This window comes from Geotrypetes seraphini, chromosome 3 (genome assembly GCF_902459505.1).
Source record: "Geotrypetes seraphini chromosome 3, aGeoSer1.1, whole genome shotgun sequence".
Classification (NCBI taxonomy): domain Eukaryota; kingdom Metazoa; phylum Chordata; class Amphibia; order Gymnophiona; family Dermophiidae; genus Geotrypetes; species Geotrypetes seraphini.
Window position 1 is genome coordinate 352,489,108 of NC_047086.1, and position 25,762 is coordinate 352,514,869.

At 44.8% G+C, this 25,762-nt stretch overlaps 1 protein-coding gene across 1 annotated transcript in view; it reads right to left on the reverse strand.

The window, feature by feature from the left end:
* The window catches only part of USH2A (usherin), a 45,707-nt gene that overhangs the window by 5,015 nt on the left and 14,930 nt on the right, over positions 1–25,762 (reverse strand). The window contains exons 4-6 of the mRNA XM_033935807.1: positions 11,339–11,583; positions 6,887–6,958; positions 3,926–4,150 (exon numbers count right to left, since the gene is read on the reverse strand). Of these exons, the coding sequence (XP_033791698.1) occupies positions 3,926–4,150; positions 6,887–6,958; positions 11,339–11,583 (542 nt within the window). The remainder of the gene's footprint in view (positions 1–3,925; positions 4,151–6,886; positions 6,959–11,338; positions 11,584–25,762) is intronic.

Here is a 25,762-nt window from a genome sequence, read left to right on the forward strand (position 1 = left end):
AAAGGTACGAGTTCGATGCAAACAGTATGACGGTTTCTTAAAAATGAATACTTATAAATGTTACCAAATTATCTATCTGTAAAAAAACAGTTAATAAACTATGAATATCAACAGATGAATAAAATAGCAGTGTGAAGCAATTGGTAAACTAGTAAGAATAGCAAACCAGCAGCAAAAGACAATTAAAAAAGTTAAAAAGTTAACGACATAAGCAAATTAAGAGACTGGCAGCATTAGCAATTAATAAACTAATAACTTTAGACAATTGATGGACTAGCAGGAATAACAAAGTAGTAAGCTAACAGCAGTGAGCAGTTAAAAAACTAACAGCATAAACAAATTAATAACCTAGCAGCAATAAATAATTAACTAAGAACAGTAATAAATTGGTAGTCTAGCAAGTAAGCAATTGATTGGCAGCAGCAATGATGAATTAATAAAACCTATAAATCAGGTGTCAGGCAAGACGTAAGTAAATAGAGTCCTAAAAATCATCCAGTAACACTAATAAAGACCGAGTCAATTTAGTCAATTAAATAGCTAAAAATATAACAATTAAGTCCAGTATATCACTCCTTTCACTAAGCTGCGTTAGGGCTTTAATACGTGGAATAGCGCGCGCTACAATGCCGTGCACGCTAGACGCTAATGCCAGCATTAAGCTGGCGTTAGTTCTAGCCGCATAGAGCGGGGTTAGCATGCGCTAATCTGCTGCGTGCACTAAAAACGCTAGTGCACCTTAGTATAAGGAGCTCTTAGCTTTGCTGCAGCAATTCGTTCCACAAAGGCGCGCACTTCAACCTGTTACAGATTCTTGTGCCCCAATGAGGCATGGATCCCCTGAATTCTATAATACTGCATGCATCTTTAATGAACGCCCCTGACCCACCCATGCCACTCCCATGCCCGTGCCCCTTTTCAGTTATGCACTAAAGGCTGGATACTCTAACCAGCACCATTGTCAGCAGCTGCCAATCACGCGATGGTACTGGTTACAGAATCACGCCTCCGGCAAAGGTATGCACCAAAAATGTAGGCCAGGGTTTTCCAGGCCTACATTTCCAGTGCCTGCCTTTGATATGAATCACACCTCCGGAGGCCTAATGCCATTTCTTGAATTAGCCACGCCCACAGTGGCATTAGGTGACCTAAAGTGCCTACAGAGGTGCAATGCTGGTGCCAATTTTTTTAACTGCTAGTAGGCACCTTGAATCTCAGTTAAAAACATAATTTAAACGGCATATTTAGCTGAGCTTTGGTGCCTATCGACACCTTTAAAACTGGCGCCATTTAGAGAATCTGACCCTAAAACTTTATGTTCACATCTTTATAGAATAGCACCTAGAAGATGCACATAAATCCAGATTGTTGCCAATAATTTATATTGCCCAATTATTGGTTCTAATTGACTCATTACTTAAATTACCACATACAAATTTGAGCACCATTTATCGTATTTGGAGGTATATGTGACATAAAAATAGTCACAAACTAGGCAGAGACATGCTTGAGATTCTTTCCACTCTAGGTGTAAAACAGACAAATCTTTATTCTGGCAACAGATAGTAAAATATTAGAAGCTATCTTTAAATAATTTGGAATGCTGGTATACAAGTATTTTGGAGGTTCTGAACAAAATAGTGCCCGTTACCATTATGAGGAAAATAAGGAGCAATCCTTCCCCTTGGTATTTGGAACAAGTGAGTGCCAGAAAACGTGATTGTCATGAGTTGGAGAGAAAACGGTGAAAAATATGTGAAACAGATGATAAAATTGAATAGGAACAAGCAATTAATTCTTACAAAAAGAACTTATTGATGCAAGGAAATCATATTATTCCTCTTAATAACCTTTGAATTCAGTTGGTTAATTGTTTAACTACTTCATCCAAATCCATGACTTCTATTGAATATCGTAGTGTAAATGTTTTAGCTGATTAATTTTATAATGAGATTGTTATGCTGTGTAACTTTTTCTCAGGATCGAGTCAATTGTATTTATGGACTTTTAATGTTAGGCAATAAGATCTTATCTTGTCCAGTAGGTAGACCCTAGACTGCATTTGATGCATTTTTTATGGCAAAGGTGAGCTACCTGCTCTCTGGGACTGCAAAATATTTTTGTTCTCTTGATTGCTGCCCAAATAAGCTGGTTTTTAGAATTTGTTGCTCACACAATAGGAGGGGCCTTAGGCGCTTGGGCCAATCAGGCTCTAGGATCCTGTGGTTTGGGCAGGGTAGGGGCGGGCCTGCCTTATTTGGATGGAGGCGGGCCTGCTGCCTGGATGTGCGAGGAGCCGTCTGGTCCAACTTGCTGGTAAGGTCAAGAGGGGGTTCCGGGATGATGGTGTTCGCTGGGGGGGGGGGGGGGTCCGGCAGGAGGGGTTGGGTACCCTCCTGCCGGCAATCTTATGAGGAGCCATTGGGGAGGTCAGCAGGATGGGTTGGGCACCCCTCTGGTGTGATCTTCAGGAAGGCCGTTGGGGAGTTGGCAGGAGGGGTTGGGTACCCTCCTGCCGCGATCTTTGGGAGGGCCGTTGGGGGGGGGGGTCAGCAGGCGGGGTTGGGTACCCTCCTGCCGCGATCGCTGGGGGGAGGGGAGACTTTTGCGGCCTTAGCCACGGCCACTATACTAATCACGGCAGGGAGATCCTTGCCGCGATTAGGTACAGCGGCTGCGTCTACTTACCATGTAGGCCAGCATTTTGCGTAGGGCCGCCTAGATTCACTTAAGGCTATCGCCTAGCCTTAGGCGGCTTGCGGGCCTCTCTAGGCTCCCCGGAGGCACCTTCAATATAGGCGGCATGCCTGGGGAGAATTTTACTTTTTAGAAAAAGTGCCTCCCGATTGGCTGATTAGATAGCTTTAGGACGCCTACAGCTGCCTACAATCAGGAGCACTTTGCAGAATCAGGGCCTGTGTGCCTAGCCAATCCTTAGAGGGAGCTGTCATGACTGTCAATAGCACAGCTGCTCTTAGCACCACCTCAACAAGAGCTAGTAAGCACAGCCATGCCTTTAGCAGTCCAATGGCACAGCCCCTTTCTTGAAAGCAACACTTCCAAACATCCTCCCAATTTCAAGGCAGCATGTCATATTTCTGAGCCTCCCCTTTCTAAGTCTAGCTCTGAAAGGCACAACCTCCAGCTTTCTCCTGGCTTTGCAGCCCACCCCAGTCACTGCCATGTTTCCCTGCTGTCCAGTGTACAGGACAGGAACAGTCTCCCTCTGCTTCTGCCCCAGCTAAGGCCCAGGTTGAAAATGGTAGATGTGACCTAAAGTGGTAGTCTCGCAGTATGATGAAGAGGGGCCATTCTATCATTTAAGAGGGATGAGATAGGGTATTGGGGTGCTATTACTGAATTGGAGGGCAGGATAGGAGGATCAGGTGCTGTCACCAGGTTTAAGGAGCAGGAGGATAAGAGGATTGGGTGCTGTCACTGGGACTGAGGGGAGGATCAGAGGACTGTCATTAGGCAGATGGGTTAGTTGTTTGGGCCAGCACAAGGATTGCTAGGTAGCACAAATGCACCTGTGCTGTCTGTGAAAATATATAATGTGGTGCTGTACTTTCAGTGCCACTGCAGTGCCTGTCTGCTATGTGCAGTAGATGCAGGGCACAATACCTCAATTTACCATACAGGCTTTACACTCACCACATGTTCATTTTTCTGTTAATATACAGTAAGCCCCGAAATGTAAACATGAAAATTAAGGGCCTGTTTTACAAAGCCGTGCTAGGGCTGCCATGCGGCAACAGCTCTGAAGCCCTTTAAATCTCTATGGGCTTTGGGGCCCTTACCGCGCAGCAGCCGCTAGTGCGGCTTTGTAAAACAGGCCCTAAGTGATTGTTCTAAACAAATACTTCTTCTGACCCTTTTGTAGGCTGCATCTTTTAATTTTCCGTTCAATGATTTGGCCACTCACCATTCCATTCTTGTGACCATGGATAATACTGTCCCACACAGAATCCTCAATCAATGACTTTCTGTCGTGGAAATCAATAAGCTGACTGGCAACATGTTGCAGGGAATTCTGGGAGTAGCTCAGACTGATCTGACTTTGACTGGGTATTCGTAATATGGACATTCGCCTCTGACTCTGACCGCTTATATGAGACACTGATCCTGGAATTTTCGTCTCTGCCAGATCCTGTGAATAAAGACTCTATTAGTAATATGCTTTGAATTAAAATAAGGAAAATATTTACATAAAATGTATGAGGGTTAAATGAAAAGTGATGCCTCCATCTCCATAATTTATTAAGAAATGGCAGCATGTGTTCACTTGTTTTTTGAAATTTTTTTTATTCTTATCGCTGGAGTAGGAATGAAACAGTACACATCGCTGGTAAAATTAACTATTGCTAACCCACAGCAGTGCTGCATAAGATTTTTCAGTTGTACTGACACTAAATCTGGAATAGCCAATTAAGGTCCTCAAGGGCTGCAAATAGATTTGTTTTCCATGACATGCACATCAGTGCTAAACACAGCTTGCTAAAAGGGTTCCTAAGTCCTGAAAACAATAATATACGATATATCATACTGTGGGGTCCTTTTATAAAACTGCCTTACCGCAGGACGTGCTTAGGTGTTGCGTGGTAATTTTGGAAGCCGAGAATGCTACTCATGCTCTAACAATACAATTTAGCGCAGGGGGTGGGTCTGGGGCAGAGAGCAGGCACGCTCCGTGCTTTAAGAGTAACACAGCTACATCGCTATGCACTAAGGGCTCCTTTTATCAAATTATTTTTCTCAAACACTTCAACTAATTCTGATGATTCTATTATTCACCCCGTTCCACTTGGATTCCTCCTTGTTCAGAAGACCCTCACATAGCTACTTTTCACGACCTGGTTTTAAAGGATAGCGAGGAATTAGAACATAATAATTCCCCCTGCAAAGAGTTTCCTTATAAACAGATCACCACATAATAATTAAACCAGTGGATAAAGAGGGTTTGATAGTGGTGATGAACCGAATCCAGTATCAGGAAGAATTGAGTCGTCAATTAGCTGACACTCAAAATTACATCCCCCTTCAAGAAGATCTGATGGAGCAATTAAAAGTCATCATAAATGAAGTAGTAACTTCAGCTTACATGCGTGGGGACATAACAAAAAATGAGAGACGATATCTGATATGTGAACATCCAAGAACCCCAGTCTTTTATACAGTTCCAAAAATTCATGTCAGTCCAGAACCCACCGGGGAGACCCATTGTCTCCCTATGGGGCACCATCTTAGAACCTCTGTCATGTTTTATTGACCACTTTTTGCAACCTTCTGTGGCCCAAGCTCATACTTACATAAAAGACACCACACACTTTATTCGCAAAATGCAAGGGATAACAGATATTAGCTCCATTTTTTATTATCCAGGGAACAGTTTTGGATCTACACCCTGCAATCCTTCATGCCGTTCAGCGTGAATGACACAGTGAAATGGCTAACAGCTGGTACATCTAAACATTAAGGACGTGAGGATATGATGTCATCACACACTACGTTGGAGAAGAAGTGGGGCCTTTCGGTGGATTCCTAGCTATAAATCATTCTCAATTCACTTCCTTCACAAGTCACGCAAATCTGGAGATGTCACGGTTTGTGCTCCTGAGTTTGTCCCTGAGGAAGGTCACGAAACGGGGTACTCTGTAGAGCAATTAGCCAAGGCACCACCTTGATAATATATGAACATATGGATATATGGATGATATATGGACATATGGATATATGGACTGATCTCTAGATCAGTTTATTGGTTTTTCCTGGTTTTTGTATTTTTGATGAGAAATCATTTACCTCTTTGATACTAATACGGGAATAAGTGACATTGATTTTCAAATGTTTTAAATTTCCTATTCACACAGCACTTCTAAAACTAAAAATACAAATTTGGATGAATATATATCAGTGGTTCCCAAACCTGTCCTGGGGGACCCCCAGCCAGTCAGGTTTTCAAGATATCCCTAATGAATATGCATGAGAGAGATTTGCATACCTGTCACTTCCATTATATGCAAATCTCTCTCATGCATATTCATTAGGGATATCTTGAAAACCTGACTGGCTGGGGGGTCTCCCAGGACAGGTTTGGGAACCACTGATATATATGATGTTTATGGGTAATACCCACAGTGCGCTCTAGGGTACACACTCTCTGTGGGATATACCCCGATGGACACCTAAGAATTGATTGCAATGGTTGTCCCCCAGAAACTGATTATTCACCTTAATTTTAAAAATTAAAAAAAATCCATAAGTACTTTAAACTGTTCATGGTTCTGTGTGTATATTCTGGAAACTAAGAGCAGGTCTATTCGTTCGTGATTAGGATACAAAAACCTCCAAGCATAATACAGTGTATTAGCAATATTACACTTGACTTTCTTCTTTTTTTAAAAGAAAATTCTTTATTCATTTTTAAATCTTTCAATAAGTGCAATATAAAATACAATCACTTGACACTTAAACATCACTTAATATTCCATCAAAAATTAATACAAATAAAATATCCCCTCCCCATATACCCTCAATTGTATTTTAAACCTACGAAAACATGACTTAACATATCCCTCCCCCCTCCCCACCCTGGCCGTGTATAAATATAGGAAAAAAACAATATTTATTCTATACAGTAATTTGTTAATGGCCCCCAAACATCCTCAAATTTCCTAAAATGCCCCTGCTGTATAGCAATTACTCGTTCCATTTTAAAGATGTGGCACAACAAACTCCACCAAAAACTATAGCTCAACGTATCCCAGTTTTTCCAATTTTTTGTAATACAGACAGCTTGTCATGCAACAGATGCTCATGCAAAAAACACAACTGTTTGCTATGCACAGCACACAGCATCCACTCTATTCTAGCAAACACACAGTACCTCGAAATGCATTGTGTAACTTTTTAGGGTGACGTGACTTGAAGCGTCGGAAATTGCTGCGACTGTATCAAACTGAGATACAAATGGGAAGGTGTTAATGTCAATTTAAAACAAAAGAAACTGTGGAAAAGATGTTCTTGATGCAGGCGTTTATTCAATCAATTGAAAGTTGCAATAACAATCCAAATGTGCATATGATGAAAAAGACCCAGCACTGTCTGTGTTTCGACAAACACACCTTCCTCATGGGTCCTAGATTACGCTAAGAAATCGGAGAAAAAAAATGAGGATGTTAAAGAATCAACATGAAACCTAAGAGGTACATAATGGAAATGAAAATACGACTAAAAACCCGTCTTAAATCGGCACTTGGACAATAAAAAAGACAGATCATCCAAGTGTCGATAATCGAAATGGGTTTTAGACATATCTAAAAACAGTTTAGGCCTTTTCAGTGCTGCTATACGCCCAGAGTGAAAAGGGACATTTTTGAAAGAGTGGTTAGGGCGGGAGGTAGACGGGATGTGGGCCGACCTAGATTTAGTCATGCTGCAGCGATAATCGAAAGTTCAACAAGACTTCCTACACGGAACGTATACATTGTGACTTAGGCGATTTAAAAACATGAATAAATGCCCAGAAGGCATCCAATGTGACCAGATAACAACAAAGTAAAGACCCCCAACACACTCCCCCAGTGATCACTGACCCCCCCCCCCCCCCGCCATAAAAATTGGAATAAAAATGTACATACCTGCCTCCAGAACATCAGCACCTAGCCTAGGAAAGCCTGGTAGAGCTGCACAGAAGTGGCTTATGTAGTCTGGGGAGGGGGGGTCTAGTGAACCATAGAGAGGAGGACCCAGACCCATAAGCCATTCTAACCACTGAATTCATGGTAAAACATGTGCACCCACCAAAACCCTACTATACTGCCATATAGGTGCCACCTGCAGCCATAAGAGCTATTGGGTGGAGATAGGTGGGTATAGTAGGTTTTGGGGGGCTCACTATGACCTATAAGGGAGTTGTGGTGAGATATTTATGTGGCACCCATTTTTGTGAAGTTCACAGCAGTGCCGTGTAAGGTGCCTCATTACTCTGTTGCTATGTCTGGGTGTCCAGTCCTTCACTTTTCTGGTCTCTCCCACGTCCAAAAGGTCTTGTTCTAGGCGTTTTTGACTTGGACAATTTTTGGATGAGAATGGGTATAAAGATAGACAACTGGGGCAAGAGGGAACCCAAGCCCTCTTGCCCCGCAGCACCCCTGACCTCCCCGACGATATTGGGGCAAGAGGAATCCCAAGCCCTCTTGCCCCGCGGCACCCCCAACCTCCCCGATGACATCGGGGCAAGAGGGAGCCCAAGCCCTCTTGCCCCGCAACACCCCTGACCTCCCCAACAATTTCAGGGCAAGAGGGAGCCCAAGCCCTCTTGCCCCGCGGCACCGATGACCCCCCCCCCCCGATGATATCAGGGCAGGAGGGAGCCCAACCCCTCCTGCCCCACGGCACCGATGACCCTCCGATGATATCGGGGCAGGAGGGAGCCCAACCCCTCCTGCCCAGGCGGACCCCCTACCCCCACCCCCACTACAATATGGGCAGGAGGGATCCCAGGCCCTCCTGCCCTCGAAACAATGCCCTCCCTGCTGACCCTGACCCCTCGCTGACCCTCCGACCCCCCACCCCCTATCCCACCCCCCATACCTTTGAAATGTTGGCTGGATGGACGGGTGCCAAGCCCGCCCATCCGGCAGGCCAGCCGGCTCCATAATGGGGCCGGATTGGCCCAGGTGGCTGAAACCCTGCCCACAGGTGGGGCCTAAGGCGCCTGGGCCAATCAGAATAGGCCCGGAAGTCTTAGGCCCCTCCTGTGGGTGGGGCCTTAGGCACATGGGCCCAACCCGCAGCAGGAGAGATAGGGCATCTCTCCTGCCACGGGTTGCAGCAGTTCGGGTAGAGGAGTGATGGCATCGCGGTAGGGGAGATGAGGCATTTCTTCTGCCGTGATCATTGCTGTAGGGGATAGGCAGGTTGCTAGGGCCGCTGAGCTGATCGCAGCAACCACCATCAGCTCAGCGGCCCCTTTTTCGGCACTTAGACCTGTTTTGACTTCGTCTAAGTCAAAAACATATAAGTGCCGACTTGGCAACCTGCCTAAGGTTTTGGTTATACCTGCTGCACGCCTAGGTGTAGGTCAGCCCACCTCCCGCCCACCGCCCGCCCTTTCCCCTCCTCTAAACACGCCTCTTTTCTCTCTCTGCATTTAGTGGCGGGGGAAAGGCCTAAGCTGGTTTTAGATACGTCTAAAACCAGCTTTGATTATGGGTACTTGGACGATCAGGCTTTTTGATCGTCCAAGTAGCCATTTAGGACACTTTTTAGACTTTTTTTTAAAATTATGAACCCCATAGGGTCTCCCACCAAAACAGCATATTCACCCTATCCCATTGTTTTGTAATTGTGAGCCCTCCAGTAATACCAACATAACTACTCTATCTGAATGTACATCACTTCTATAGCCTTTAGGTTTGCAGGTGGCTTATACAGCATATTTAGCGACAGTACAGTAGATAGTTTTGCTCAAGGGCATGCACTTTTCTTCTGTAGAGGTGCTATTGATAAATAATGTGCATTGTTGTTCAATTATTGATGACAGGAGGAATAGCACATATCTGAGGTATTTGTCCTGTATTTTTCAGTTAAAAACAGCACAAGAGGGCATAATACATTTTGTTGACATTTCCATTGTCATTTCACACAAATGTCCAAACTAAAGAGTTCAAACACCCCCAAAAAAGGGGGGTTAGCATATACTGTCTCCTAAGACAAATCTGCCCTTCACCCCTCCTTTTTACCCTTCTTTTGAACCTTGTGTATATAAACTCAAAAAATCAAACATAATAAGTGAAACGTGGAAGGAATTCAGTTTTTTTGTGGACCTGACAATCTCAGAGTCCGTCGGACAGTCTCCTGCAGTAATTACACCATGAATACCCTTCAAGATACTGAAGGGAATAGACTTAGTAGATAAAGACAGGTTGTTCACCCTCTACAAGGTAGGGAGAACGAGAGGGCACTCTCTAAAGTTAAAAGGGAATAGATTCCATACAAACGTAAGGAAGTTCTTCTTCACCCAGAGAGTGGTAGACAATTAGAACTCTCTTCCAGAGGCTGTTATAGGGGAAAATACCCTCCAGGGATTCAAGACAAAGTTGGACAGGTTCCTGCTGAACTTGAACGTATACATGTGAGGCTAGACTCATTTAGAGCAATGGCCTTTGACCTGGGGGCCACCGAGTGAGCGGACTGCTGGGCACGATGGACCATGGGGCTGACCCAGCAGCGGCAGTTCTTATGTTGGTACAATGCAGATATGCCCCTTATATCACACATCTAGCCATGTGAAAATATAGATTCTCAGTGATTTTCTTTATTGAAAAGCCTGTTCTTTTTATCTTTGTTGGGATACTTATATTTTCACATGGATAGCTTTTGACTGATTAATTCCTTTGATTTGGTTAGCTCCGTTTAATTTTAACCTCTGATCCCTCCTGACACCTCTTCTTATCCCTCCCTGTAGTTTTACCCCCTATTTGTCCCCTTTTCTATTAATTATTGTATTCTTTACCTTTTTTTTTTCCTTTTGTAGCATATGTCATGTACGTCGAGTCTGGGTTACATGAAAGTTGTAAAGTTTTTAATTATGTGCACTGCTTTGAAGTATGATTAAGTGATTAATCAAATTTTATATTCAAATCTATTTTATTAAGCAACAGTAAATACAACAGCAATGACAACCATGGTATACATTTCCATCAAACACCCGCGGAGGACTGGACTCTTATGTCCTCCCCGGACCCATCATACCCCCACCCCCTGACAAAGAAGCCCCTACCCCCCACCCACCCCTCCCCAAAACTTGAAACTTGAAAAGGAGAGTAAAAAAGGAAAAAGAAAAAAAAAGAAGAGGCGAAAGGCAGGTTTCTCTTATGAGATTTCACACAAATGCATATCTCTAATAACAACCAAGAATACCCCAAACTGTGTGTTTCAGGGCATGGCAAGAACCCTGATGCTTTGCAAGAACCACCATGAGTCCAGGATTTGATTGGTGAACCAATACCCAATATGCTACACCTTGGGTTTTGGCCAGGTAATAGTGACCTGGATTGGCCACCGTGAGAACGGGCTACTGGGCTTGACAGACCATTGGTCTGACCCAGTAAGGCTATTCTTATGTTCTTATGTTCTTACTCAGCCTACATTCTCATTTAAAATTCTACAGTCTTAATTTATTTCTAGCTATCACAAGATAAATTGCTTTGAAATGTGAAATGATTTGCTTGTTCTTCTTTAATTCAATATCTTGAACTTGAGGTATAAATCTAAATAATCACTGATGACAAAATAATGATCACTTTTGTAAGATGACATAATTGTGACTCACCGAGTAAGTCTCGTTTGGTGAGTACAAGCTCACAGGTACCATCCTCTTCTGAAGCGGGACTAAAGGAGGCCTTTCTCTTGTGCAGGCTTGCTTGTTTAGCTTTCTTTGAAGAATTAGTGACAAAAATATGGCCAAGAGGATCAAGCCCAGAACACACATTAATATTACAAACCACAGCTCCGTATAAAATGTGCTCATCACAGCCTTTGTTCCATTCTTTTCTGCAGGAGTTGCACGAACATATCCTTATTAAAGAATAGCGAAAAGAAACCAGATTAGAAAAAATGATTCAATTACATTATTCAGCCACTGGGGCTAAGAAAAAAAATACCGAGAAGTTAGAGGCATTTTTGATTACTATTTTTTCTTTCTTACATGTATTCAATGATAGTAATGGCACTAGAAGCCAGATGACTCCTCTTCTTTTTGCCTGAGTACACTTCCTCCTCACACAAACTTTATATTTACAGACAAGATGGAGTCCAGTGCCATTTTTATAATTCTGAGCAGGGCATTTAGTTATCTGACATTCCACTAAGTAATTTCCTCCATTCTTAATATTTTGTGGTGCCTGGAGTATGACCTACCTCAAGGGGTTTAACTGTCTCATGACCATCCTCATAGAGTCTGGTCCCCATCTTATTAGCCCTCCTAATCAGTTACTTTGACGAAGATCCCAAGTGTGTGTTCCAGAGTAGGCCCTTAGTCAACACAAGGTCTACTAGTCTGTAATTCAAGCTAATGTTCTAGCACTGAGGCACCAGTAATGATAACCCACCATCTGAAAACCCAGGTGCCCTTACTGTTGGCGAGAGGTTGGACCGTTGCCAGCATTTATTATACCATTGATAAGACCACTGCTGAAATGCTTTAAACTTCACCCCTTTTCAGTCATACAATTCTGGATGTATACGGGTTTACATATCCAGAATTATATGTTCAGTTGCTCAGATATTTTTTTATATATATAAAAAAAACAACAATAACCACCCAACATTTATGTGATCAACACTGACAGCATAAGTGCTTTTCAATACTGACACTTGTTTTTGGTGAAAATCTATATAGCAATTTGGGCCATCTATGAGGAGAATTAATAGCTAAATTATTTTCTGCAAGAGCCTCCCAGACTGCTCCATATTGGCTGTGATGTCACAAATTGCATCTTATACAGTACATCCGCTAACTGAACCAATAATACATTCAAATTATTACTCCTATTTGAAAACATAAATACAAAGAAAAGAAATAAGATGATAACTTTTTTCATTGGACTTTTTTCATTTTGTGATGAGCTTTCAGAGGTAACCATTTTTCTTCAGATCAGAAATGATGACCTATTTTTATTTTATTTATTTATTTAAGCATTTATATACCACTTATAGCCTAAGGGGTTTACAGTCAGGTATTTGGGCATTTTGCACTATCTGTGCTGGTGGGTTCACATACACGAATTTACTTGGAAACTATCTAATGTACCTGGGGCACTGGGGGATTAAGTGACTTGCCCAAAAAAATCTCAGGAAGGACATACAAAACTCCCAATTTTACTAATAAATTATGCCCTATTGGAAACCATAGGAGGGACCTACCTAGACACTATCAGGTCTACCCACTGCACTCATACAAAGACCCACTCATTCACTTAACACACACAAAAAAAGAAAAAAAGTAGAGAAAAAGCCTCAGTTCTACTAACAACCATTAAGCAAGGTCCAAAATGTATCAGTTCACTCAGCAGTGAGAAACACTATAGTAGCCCTCGTAGGAACCACCTCAAAAAAACCTCTAGCACGCCAAATTACAAAACTTCAAAAAATGTGTGTAAAGTAAGCAGCACATATATGAGCCTCAAACACAGTTAATGATAAGCAGGAAAAAACAAACAAACACTTTGCTGCAGACGGTGTCCAGGCTGTCTTCCAGGCTTCCAAAAAGTGCAAGCCTGGCCAGTTTTGAAGTTTTGTAATTTGGCGTGTTAGAGGGGTTTTTTTGAGGTGGTTCCTACGAGGGCTACTATAGTGTTTCTCACTGCTAAGTGAACTGATATATTTTGAACCTTGCTTAATGGTTGTTTATAAGTGGAGTTTTTTGCCATATGAAGATAAACTGAGGCTTTTTCTCCACTTTTTTTTTCCTTTTTTTCTTGTTTTTTGTGTGTTAAGTGAATGAGTGGGTCTTTGTATGAGTGCAGTGGGTAGACCCGGTAGTGTCTAGGTAGGTCCCTCCTATGGTTTCCAATAGGGCATAATTTATTAGTAAAATTAGGGATTAAGTGACTTGCCCAGGGTCAGAAGGAGCAGCACAGGATTTGAACCCACAACCTCAGGGTGCTGAGGCTGTAGTATTTCTATGACAGTCTGATGGGGAAAGTAGGATCCAGCTTATGTTCATCTTGAAATGTAGTGTATGTTACTCAGTGCTAACAATGTGAAAAAGGATGTTGTGCTAGAGGATGCTTAAGGTTGCCTAAGACCAGATGGAATCTACACAGACACCACATCAGAAACTATAGTTCTAACTAGGGTGACACCTCTGTAGGACAGCATTTTGCTAGAACAGAGTACTGCATTAATGACTTTATGGTGGGAATACTATAAAGAAATTTCAAAACCATCCAAGAATATAAAACCTTTGAAGTAAAAATGAAATATTTTGGCACCCACCAGACAGGACTTAACAAACATCTGGGTTCTCATATTATAAACTATAAAATTATACTGGTTTGTCACCTTCTCATCAAATGGTATGTGTGGAGGAGTGAGGGAAGGATGAATGAGAGGGGAAACCCCAGAAATGATGAATAAAAGCTTATAGAGAGATAACTCCAGTTCTACTTGAGCTGGAAGCCCAAAATGAAAGAAATTGATAAAATAAAAATATATTTAGTTTTTAGGGCTCCTTTTACGAAGGCGCGCCTTCAGCGCACCTGACTTTTCATCACGCGCTAACCCCCGTTCTAGCCTAAAAACTACCGCTTGCTCAAGAGGAGGCGGAAGCGGTTAGTGCGGCCGGCGGTTTAGCATGCGGTATTACACGTGTTAAACCGCTACCATGCCTTCGTAAAAGCCCTTAGTATAGTTAAAATTTGCTATACCGCTTATCATACTTCTAAGCAGTGTACAGGATATAAAATAGTAAAAAAAAGGAAAGTGGATCTACAAACTGATAATACAAATGAATAATCAATACGGAAGGATACGGGAGGAAATCCATAAAATATATAGGAAAATAGAACATTTAAGGGAAGCACATAAGGGAGGGAAGACCTTGTCTGAGCAGTATTCAAAAGATTAAATTTTTTTTTAGTTTTTATCTGAGTGAGCCCAGAAGATAAGGTTCCAGATTTGAAAAGCATCAGTGAATAGTAAGGTTTTTATTTTTGATTTGAAATGGTGTAATTGGTTTTCTTCTCTTATATAAGTTGGAATAGAATTCTAGAGTGAGGGAGCTGTTACTGAAAAAAATAGAGGATCTGGTTGTATCTTAGTTTATGTGGCAAAGAGAAGGTATTGTAAGTAGATGTTGGGATTGCGATCTGAGTGATCGGGATGTGTGTATGGGAGTTTGTTTTTAAGGTCTTAAATGTGAGGAGTAGTATTTTATATGTAATTCTGTATGAAATGGGAGTTACATGGTCGTATTTTTTTTTTGCCTTCATTATGTTTTATTGTTTTATTTTGTATGATAACATAACATAACATTATACTTATAGACCACGTTACCAAAAAGTTCTACGCGGTGTTCAAAAGATTATAAACATTAAACATAATCGTATATTTGAATTGAGTCAGCTAGTCAGGTATTTGGAGAAAAGATAGGTTTTTAGCTGTTTTCTAAAATGTCTGTAAGAAACAGCTGTGAGCAACAGTGATCGAAATTCTTTTTCATGAGAAGCTGCCTGAGATGCTAAAGAGTGATTTAGGAATTCCTTGCTTTTACAACCTTTTACAGGAGGGAAATGGAACAGAGTATGAGTTTTTCTACTGCATTTGTGCGTAGCTATGGAAAAACTATTAGCCAGATAAGTAGGGGCTGCACCATATAAAACCTTGTAACAAAAACAGCCCAACTTGAACAATACCCGAGCTTCCACAGGCAACCAATACAATTTGATTTGAAGTCTTCTCAGTTCCTTTTGTGTGATCCCTTTATATATGGAATTACAGTAATCCAGTTTTGAGATAACTAATGAGTGTATTAGTATGTTGATTGACGGTGGTTCCAAGATGAAAGCAGGCAAAATGCAGTCCTGGTTAGATGAATGTATCCATCAAGCTTTGTTTTATTGTTCTTTTTGAAAATTAGTTAAGACTACTTTGTTTGACAAATTCTTTACCTAACTCAGGAGTTTTTATGACTAGTGTATTTATTTGTACTTCGCTGATTGTCCAGTTCCTCTTCTGTGTAAACCACCTAGAACTACTGGTGATGGCAGTTTAGAAGAATAAAGTTATTATTATTATATTATAAAAACATTGTTGAACTGTAACACTAATTTATTGATGGTATGTGAGCTTGTTATCCAGGATTATGCCTAATAGTTTTACAGATTAAAAAAATATGTAAAGATGCTCCATGTAACTTGAATGAATGAAAATTAACCTTGCCTGAAGTCCTTGGGAACTGGAGTATGTTATCAATGCACAGTAGAGGCACTCTTCTCCCTTCGGCTGCCTGATCAGAAGGAAGCTGTGTCTCAAGTCCAAAGAGACTATAAATAAATGACTTAGAATAGAAATTGAAGATTTGTATTCAGGTTCTGAAAATAAAATTTAAAAAAAAAACCTGTTTGTCTAAGCAACTTCTGCACAAAAAAATTCATATATGTCTATTAACGTTGGGCTTATTTTACAAAGCCACAGTAGAGGTTTCTACCATGAGCTGGCGAGGTAAATACAGTGGTACCTCGGTTTACGAGTGCACCGGTTTGCGAGTGTTTTGCAAGACGAGCAAAACATTTGCAAAATCGGTGCCTCGGAAACCAAGCATAGCTTGATTTATGAGCACTCCCCCCGCAATCCGGCACCCCCCCCTGCCTCGAACCGGCACCCCCCCCCGCCACGATCCGACTCCCCCGCCACGATTGGGCACCCCCCCCCGACACGATCCGACCCCCCCCCGACACTATTGGGCACCCCCTCGCCGCTTCTTACCCTCATCTGGGCACTCTTGAAGATCAGCCCTCGTCTGCTGGGCCTTGAGCATCTGAGCATGCTCAAGGCCTGCGAGTTCACGTTCTGAACGGGAACGTGAACTCGCAGGCCTTGAGCATGCTCAGATGCTCAAGGCCCAGCAGACGAGGAGTCCGATCTTCTAGAGTGCCCAGATGAGGATAAGAAGCGGCGGGGGGGGGGGGTGCCCAATTGTGTGTGGTGGGGTGCCCAATTGTGTCGAGTGGGGAAGTCGTATCGTGTTGGGGGTGCCCAATCGTGTCGGGGGGGGTCGGATCGTGTCGGGGGGGGTGCCCAATCGTGTCGGGGGGTTCGGATCATGGTGGGGGGGTGCCGGTTCGAGGCAGGAGGGGTGCCGAATCGCAGGGGGGGGGTGCCTGATCGCAGGGGGGGCCCTTCGAGGGGAGCAATGCCGGTTCTCGGGGGGCCTGTTGGGCCGCCGCGGGAGCGGACCGCTGGGCGCGATGGACCTCTGGTCTGACCCAGTGGAGGCAACTTCTTATGTTCTTATGTTCTTAATGCATGTGATCAGGTCTTTCCTGTTTCATTAAGGGAGTTCTTTTTTTGCTTTTGAGTTTATAATTGTTCATTTATAAACCGCACTGATCCAACAAGGCCAGGCGGCTATGTTCCCTCCACGCTGAGCATATGAGCAATCGCTCATACATTCTAGCAGCATTGCTCACAAAATACTTGACAATCTGGAAAATTGTTGGTTTTTAGAACTTGTTGCTCAAGTGAAAAAAAAAAAAAAAATTGCACGCACCCAGCCAATCCATAGAGGGAATATTGACGGGCAATATATCAAGTTTTATGAATAAATATAAGTACAAATGGTGGTCACAGTCTGGCAGTCTACTGGATAAGCATGTGTGTATTCACATCACACAAGAGTTCTACATTAAAAAAAAAAAAAATTAAAACATGGTTTCTCTGCTGGATTTAAATGAATTGTCTCAGTCACGCTGTTACATTTGCTTCTACTTAATAGGTAAAATAGAGTAAATGTCATTAACTAAGAAGCTATTCTTCACATCGAATCAATATATATTGCAACGAAGCCTAAAACATTGAATGAAGTTAGATTTTCCCCAGACCACAGTAGACTGCTTACAAAGTGAATCAGGCCCATCTGGTACCCAGTTAACGTGTGGCTCTTCCCTGACCCATTAGATTGTTTTCAAAGATATTTAATAGACTTGATAGATGTCAACTAGGGTCCGATAACTCACTCTTCTGACTTAATCAATCAGTAGTCTAGTACATTAGTACGTAATCAAGCACTGGTCCCTTACTACTATATCAGAGGAAAGCAACTTTATATATATGCGAAGGACATGTTCATTTCTCATGCTTTTGGCACTGGACCATGACAATGAGGATAAGACATTCTAATTGATCTATGAATTGTTTCAGACAGATTAGATTGTTTCAAAAGAAGTCGTCTAAGATGCTTTTCCAACAAAAGAAAAAAAAACCCAAACATGTTATTTAGCAGAGTACCCCCCTAAACATCTCTTTAGCTTCACTGTGTAAAGAAATTTCCAAAAAAGGCTAAATGAGAAAGTACCACAAAGTGTCATTTAAACATTCTTCGCTTCCTCATACTTCATGTACTGGAACCTTTTATCCCCTCATAATCATTTTTTACCTTTCCTGACATCTTAATGCAGCACATTTTTTATAAGCTCTTACTTCACATTGACACTTTAATGCAACATGTTTTCATTTTCACATCCCTATTACTTCACTGTGGAAGAAAAAGATGGGTGTTCCAGATACCAGCTACCTCTCGGGAGGTAAATTTATAAGAGGTCACCTAGGTTTGGAGGTCAAAAAAATTCCTATATTAAAAAACAACAACATGTAGAGGCCTACATTTTTGTGTGAGTTATGCATGCAAGTGTGCAAAATACCAACATTTACATGTGTAAGGGTGAACATATGTGTGTAAATGTCTGTAACCTGCCTAAATTATATTCTGAACATGGCACATAACCAGAACAAACAAAGCAGACCGTAAAACATAAAATACTCTCTGCCAGCCTGACATAGACATTAGAGAATGACACGGTGGCGGTTTACCCGCGGCCACCGCATTTTAGCCGCGGGTCACCCGCCGAAAATGGGGAAGAAAACTAGCAGTTGCTGCGGCGACGGGGACAAGGCCATTCACCGCCCACGGGGCGGTGAATGGGTCTTGTCCCCGCAGTGAGGCATGAAGGATCGCGTGGTCCCCGCAGCTCACACCCGCCTGCCCAATCGATTCTAGTGTTTAGCCAGCTCTCTCCCTTCTCCTCACCTTAGTTTGTAGATTTTCTTTTTCGGCGACCCGCACGCTATCAGAGAGCCACGCACCCGCCGCTGCTCAGTTTCGATCTTCTGCTCTGACGCAACCGGAAACAGGAAGATGCAGCAGAGCAGAAGATTGAACACTGAGCAGCCGCGCGTGTGCGGCTCTTTGGGAAAGCGTGCAGGTCGCTGAAAAAGAAAGCCTGCAAACTAAGGTGAGGAGAAGGGAGAGAGCTGGCTAATCAGTACGATCGATTGGGCAGGCGGGTGGGGGCTGCGAGGACCGTGCGATCACCCGTGTTCCCGGCTCAAACTGTAAGGAGGGAGTGAAAGGGAAAAGGATTCTGGGCCAAGGGGATGAAAACGGAAAATGGATGCAGCGGGGACGGTGACGGGGCGGTGAATGGGATGGCTGTGGCGGTGACGGGGCGGTGAAAGGGATGGCGGTGACGGTGACGGGGCGGTGAAGGAAACGGCGGTGACGGGGCGGTGCAGAGGATGGTGGGCCGGTGACGGGGCGGTGACGGGGACAGATTTTTTCCCCGTGTCATTCTCTAATAGACATGTTTCGTCCTCTCCAAGGCTGTGTCAGGGACTCGAGTAATCGCTAACAACTGTTGTAACAGACACACACCTGTCTGATGTACGAACATAAGAACATAAGATTAGCCTTTACTTGGTCAGACCAATGATCCATCTAGCCTCAGTAGCCCATTTAGCTAATCCAGGTCACTAGTACCTGGCAAAAACCCAACGAGTAGTGTCATTCCATACAGAGTTGTATACTTTTAATAGTTCAATTCATAGCCATTTAAACGTGGCAATGTTAGGCTGGTGAACAGTTTTAAAATATATTTTATGTTTTAACTAATTCACAGCTAATAAAACTTTTTAAACAGCTTGATCTATCTGGTCTGCTCATGCATGTTCATGGGGGATGTCTTGAGGGCCTGACTGGCTGAGAGTCTCCTCCCCCCTCCCCCCCCGGGATATGTTTGAGAACCACTGCTCTATAATATTACCAAAATTTGACTTCTCCTTTATATTTATATATTTTTTTATTTTGTATTGGTCCTCCCTGACTTTTCTGATCCTTCCACCACCAAAAGGAACTAAATACAAGCGCTTATCACCTACATCGGCACAAAGACATGGAACAGCATCCCGATGCCCTACTATCTTAGATTTCAGAAGAAACTAAAAACTTTTTTTGAGCCAATATACTTCATTGGCAATCAGTACACTTCTCCCTCCATATTCGCGATGGATGTGGGCGGAACATAGCCGCGAATAAGGAAAAACCGCGAATAACTTTTTAAATGTTATTCGCGTTTTTTGGTAAAAGTTAGCGTTTTTAGTATTGAAACCGCAAATAACGTTTCAACAGTTATATGTGGTTTTGGGAAATAGGCACAAAGTGAGAAAAACATTTTTAGGAATCAGGCTACCTTAAACTATTTAAAATACTTTTAAAAGTAAAATTGGTATTAAAATAAATGAAAACACAGCTGCTGCTTCTCATAATTCTCAAGCTTTACGAAACTGTTAAATCCAATATTATTTTTTTTGTTTGAAATAATTTTTATTAAACAGAAAAGCACTGAACAGCCAGGGAAAACAATACATTGCAGACAGGACTAGGAGTGAACGAAACAGCGTAGCAAACAGGGGAGCACCCCCCCCCCAAAGGAGGGGAAAACCAACCCCATGAGGCCCCGAAAAGGGCAAAGCAAATCAAAAGCCACCCCGTCTCAGTCCGCATAAGAAAGAAGGACGAAGTGCAAGCAAGCTGAGCAGTACAATTCAACGTTTTGTAATGAACAGAACCCCCAAGAGAAACAGGAGAAGAAACCCCCAATATCCAGCCAGCTCACGCGTACCACAACATCCAAACTCCAGTCATACCCCAGTCACACCGACCCGCACACTCACACACTAGCAGCCATCCAAGCAAACGAAGAAACAGAGAACCCCCTCCCCCAGTCCAGTGAAAGTGAATATGGGCAAGACACTCATCCAGTCACAGAGAGCCAACCTCCAATACGGTAGCATCCCATAGAGAGCGGTACAGGCGCCGGGACGCCGACAGCGGCTCCGGGCTAATGCGAAGCTCCCAGCGAGCCACCTCGAGTAGGGAGCGCTTCCATCCTAGCACCTCAGGCGCATTGACATCCATCCTTAGACGGAGCACTCCAAGCTTGGCCACCATCAGAGCGGTATACAGAAAGCGCCAGTGCTCCGAACTAAGGCCCTGGTCTAACACCTCCCCCTCACACCCCAGTAGAATAAGTAAATAGGACCATTGAAAAGGCAGCTGCACAACCCGAGCCAAGAAATCCAACACCCCATTCCAATAAGTTTCCAGCTGCAGACATTCCAATAACATGTGTACAAGGGTGCCACGCATACGCTGACATTTGACACAGAGATCAGATCCCCAAAGGCCCGCCCTCCTACCCCGTACACTAGTAAAATATGTGCGGTGTAGTATTTTGAATTGTATTTCCTGCAGGGAAACGTTCCGCGCCCCTCTGGTGATGCTGGAGAAGCAGGCAACCAACATCTCAACCCCGACCGGCTCCCCCAGCTCCTCAGTCCATTGGGAAGCCAAACCAAGGAGCCGAGGGTCCGGTCATTCTGCCCGGGCCATCCTATACCAAGTAGAGAGAGAATTCATAGAGGCAGGGAGAGAGAGAAAGATGTGGTCCACCTTCAAGAAACGATAGCCAGTTGGGGCGCATTTCCGAGAGGCCTCATAAAAATGGCGCAGCTGTAAATAAGCAAAGAAAGGCATATCAGGGAGAGACCAGTGACGGCGGAGGTCAGCAAGGGGAGGGAAAGTCCCATCCACAGATGGTGAGGAGTCAACATGCCCCAAACAGAAACCAGTGCCAAAGCTGGCCTCCAGGCCTCGTGCGCCACCTACACCCGGCGGGAACGCAGGGTTACCCCTAACAAATTGAAAAGCCCAGTGGTCCCGCGGTCCCCCCCCAATCCGGCGCCGCCACCAGAGCAGCGCACACCGCAGTGGATCCATCCAAAGAGAATTACAACCCGTCTTGGGGCGCCGCCACCCAGGGACGTCAAGACAAGCCAGCGCATAGTGCGGGGCCACCCAAGAATCGAACAATCTCGGAGGAGCAAATCGGTAACCTAGCGTGTAGAGTTCATGCACCCAGCACATCAGAGCCGCCACATTATATAACCGGAGATCCGGGAGCGCTAAACCACCCCGGTCTCTGCTCTGCGTGAGTCTCCAAAACCCAACGCGGGCCCTCCGGTTCCGCCAGATAAAAGAGCCAACAAAGGACCTATAGGCCCGCTCCTCGTTCGTCCGCAACCACAGGGGAATCATCTGTAAAGGGTAAAGAATCTTGGGCAGCAGAACCATTTTTACTAAGGCTATACGGCCGAAGAGCGACAGGGGGAGGTCCCCCCATCGATGGCAAGCAACCCGAAGCTGGGCAAGGCGATTCACAATGTTGCTTCGATAAACCACGGCCCAGTCAGCGCTAAGAAAGATCCCAAGGTATTTAAGCTCTCCCACCGCCCATCGGAAAGGGAAAGAGGGCAGAGCTCGCGATGCGCAAGGCAAGGTAACAGGGAGCGCCTCAGACTTACTGAAATTAATACACAGTCCGGAAAAAGCCCCAAAAGAGTCAATAAAGGAAGTTATGCAAGGAATAGAAACCCGGGCATTACCGACAAAGAGCAGCATATCATCCACAAACATGGTAATCTTGCATAACTCTGCCCCCACTTGAATGCCCTCTACTCCCGGGGCGTCTCGGATCTTAGCCGCCAGCGGTTCAAGCGAAAGTATAAACAACAACGGCGACAAGGGGCACCCCTGCCGGGTCCCTCTCCGCAAAGGAAAAGGAGCCGTGCGCTGGCAATTAATAAGGAGCTGAGCGGTAGAGCCGTATACAAACGGACCACCCATTCAAGGAAAGAGCCTGTAATGCCAAAGCGGCGCAAGACCCAGAAAAGGTAAGGCCAAACAACCTTATCGAAGGCCTTTTCGGCGTCTAAACTAGCCAGCAAATCGTCCCCAGGGCGTCCCCTGCCCTCCCTCAGAGCCACCAGTGCCTTGAGAATGTTAGCCGAGGAAAAACGACCAGGCACAAAACCCACCTGGTTAGGGTGTACAAGCAAAGGGACAACCTGAGCCAGGCGCTTAGCCAAGATAGCCGTAAGAAGTTTCATATCCTGGTTAAGCAGGGATATGGGTCTGTAAGAGCCCACCAAGGTGGGATCCTTGCCCGGTTTAGGAAGCACCACGACGTGAGCATGGTTCTGCTCCGGGAGAATTCTATCCAAGGCCTGCAAATCACCAAACATGGCGCATAAGGCAGGGCCCACATGGTGTTGTAAGATCTTATAAAACTCAGGCCCCATGCCGTCCGGTCCTGCAGCCTTAGCTAGTTTCAACCGTCAGATAGCCGTGGAGATCTCCCGACAAGTAATAGGGGCATTGAGTAAGTCACGGTGCGCCTCCGAGACAAATGGAAGATTCAAGTCTCGAAAGAAAAGGTCCCGAGCCTCAGTATCATATACGCCCGCGCTATATAAGTCGCTGTAAAAACGTACAAATTGGGACTGGATAGCCGTCTCCGTCCGATGCGACACGTTTGAGGAGTCCCGAATATGGGAAATGCGCGCTGCACGACGATGTGGGCGAACCAGGTTGGCCAGGAGCTTCCCCGCCCGGTTGCCCCACCTATAAAGTTGAAACTTGTACACATCAAGGTGAGTTAAAGCCCGTGCAGAAAGAATGGCGTCAATTTGTTTACGCAGACGGAGATACGACTGTCGAGCTTCCTCAGAACTGTGCCGTAGATGATATAACCGGCATTCCCTCATTTGTTTCGCCAACGACGTAAGTTCAGCATCCCGGAGCTTACGCTTGCGAATAGAGTAGGCTATTATACAACCACGGAGGTAAGCCTTCGCTGCTTCCCAGAATACGGTGTCCGAGACCTCAGTCCCTTCATTCGTCTGCTTATACTTAGACCATTCCTCGATGAGATAGGTGTGAAATTCCTCATCTAGATATAAGGAGGGATTAAAGCGCCAAATGCGATCAACCAGAGAGCCGCTCCCCCACTTGAGAGTCAATGCCACAGCAGCATGATCACTGAAAGGAACATCCAATATGTGGGTGCGCACCAATGGAGCGAGAGGGGAGTAAAAAGTAGTCCAGACGGGAGTGACAGTGATGAACCCCTGAAAAAAAGGTGAAGTCCACCTCCCCCGGGTGGTAAACCCTTCACACATCCTGGAGGTCCAGCTCTCCCATCAGGAAGTTCACCCCCCTACGCTCATTATCCGCCGCCACTGGTCTCGGAGGCTTACAATCAATGGAGGGATCGCTAGTGATGTTGAAATCCCCGCCCACCAGGAGTTCATAATTCGGTAATGCTATCAAGTGGGCCACTAGAGTGGAGAAGAAAGAGGGAGAGTAGACATTAGGAGCGTAAACATTGCAGAGCACCACAGGTCTATCATACAAAGTCCCCGCCCAAATGACAAAGCGGCCCTGAGGGTCCCGGATAACCCTGTGGGTGACCGCCACCACCGCCTTATGGAGGAGAATAGCCACCCCCCTCTGCCTAGACGAATAAGAGGACGCCACCACTTCCCCCACCCAGTCACGCTGCAACTTCTGATGTTCGCAGGCCGTGAGGTGAGTCTCCTGTAGAAAAGCCACAGAGACTTTTTCCTTCTTCAAGAACGACAGGACCTTGGTGCGCTTCACAGGAGAGTTGATGCCTGCCACGTTCAGCGTAAGACACACCAAGTCAGCCATAGCCATGGGAAGTACCCAGCACCAATGCACCGTCCCAGTGAAACATCACACAATCCCTGAGGGTCTCCCAGCCAAACCCCCAAGAACAAGCAATAGAGCCCCATACCCTCCACTGAACTAGAAGACAGCCCCCCCACAGCCAAGCCCCCCCTCCCCACCCCATTTCCACACCACGCAAACATGCACACCCAAGCACACCCCACATAAACAATCCACAGCCCACCAAACATACAATACCCCATCCGTTCACCCTCCCGCTCCTCCCACCCATACCCAACCAGCACCCCAGCCATTCCCTCCCCCCACAGTAAAAACATAGTACTGAAAGCTCCCCCCAACCCCCTCACGCAAAAAGACCCAGAAAGCCTCAGAAACCACCCCACCCCCAACAGCAAACCTCCCAGCACAAACATGTCCAAACGCAACAAAAAAACAAAGCAAACAAAACAAGGGGCGAAGTTCGAAGTACCAGACACCCAAAGTCCAGAGTCCAGGATCCCTGTGTGCAAAAAAAGAAAAAAAATTTAACAGCATCCTAGTCCAGGGATCCGGATGGATAAGTCCTGATCTGGTGTCAAAGCGGGAGTAGCAGCAGGTACAACAGGATATTACACTCCAAAAACAGCCATCAGGGCAGCCATGAACCTGACATAAAAGAAAAACAAGGCTGGCCCTGGAGTCCTAGAGCCCCCCCAAAAGTGAAACATATGGCAAAGGTTCAAGGCTATCCAGCCCCAGGTCTAGTCACCAGAGAGACAAAAGCTGAAGAGAGTCTTAGGGAAACGAAGCAGATCTTCTCAGGGCTCCGGAGGTTTAGGCGCCAAAGATCTGATGTAAGCCTGTAGCGCCTCCACGTCCTCACAAGTCTTCGGTCCCCCGGCCTCAAAGACCCGGACCCGTGCGGGATATTGCACCACGAATCGTAGGCCTCTGTTGCGGAGCTCGGTGCAATAAGGCGCCAGGGCGCGCCAGCGAGCAGCCACTTCAGCGGAGTAGTCATTGAAAAGTAGGATCTTGACGCCCTCATGCTCCAGCGTGCCCTTTTTTCTGTACAGAGCCATGACCTGGGCCTTGTCAGCAAAGTTCAGATACCTGGCAATAACAGGTCGAGGCCTGCCCGCGCCCTTTCGATGCTGGCCCAGGCGATGC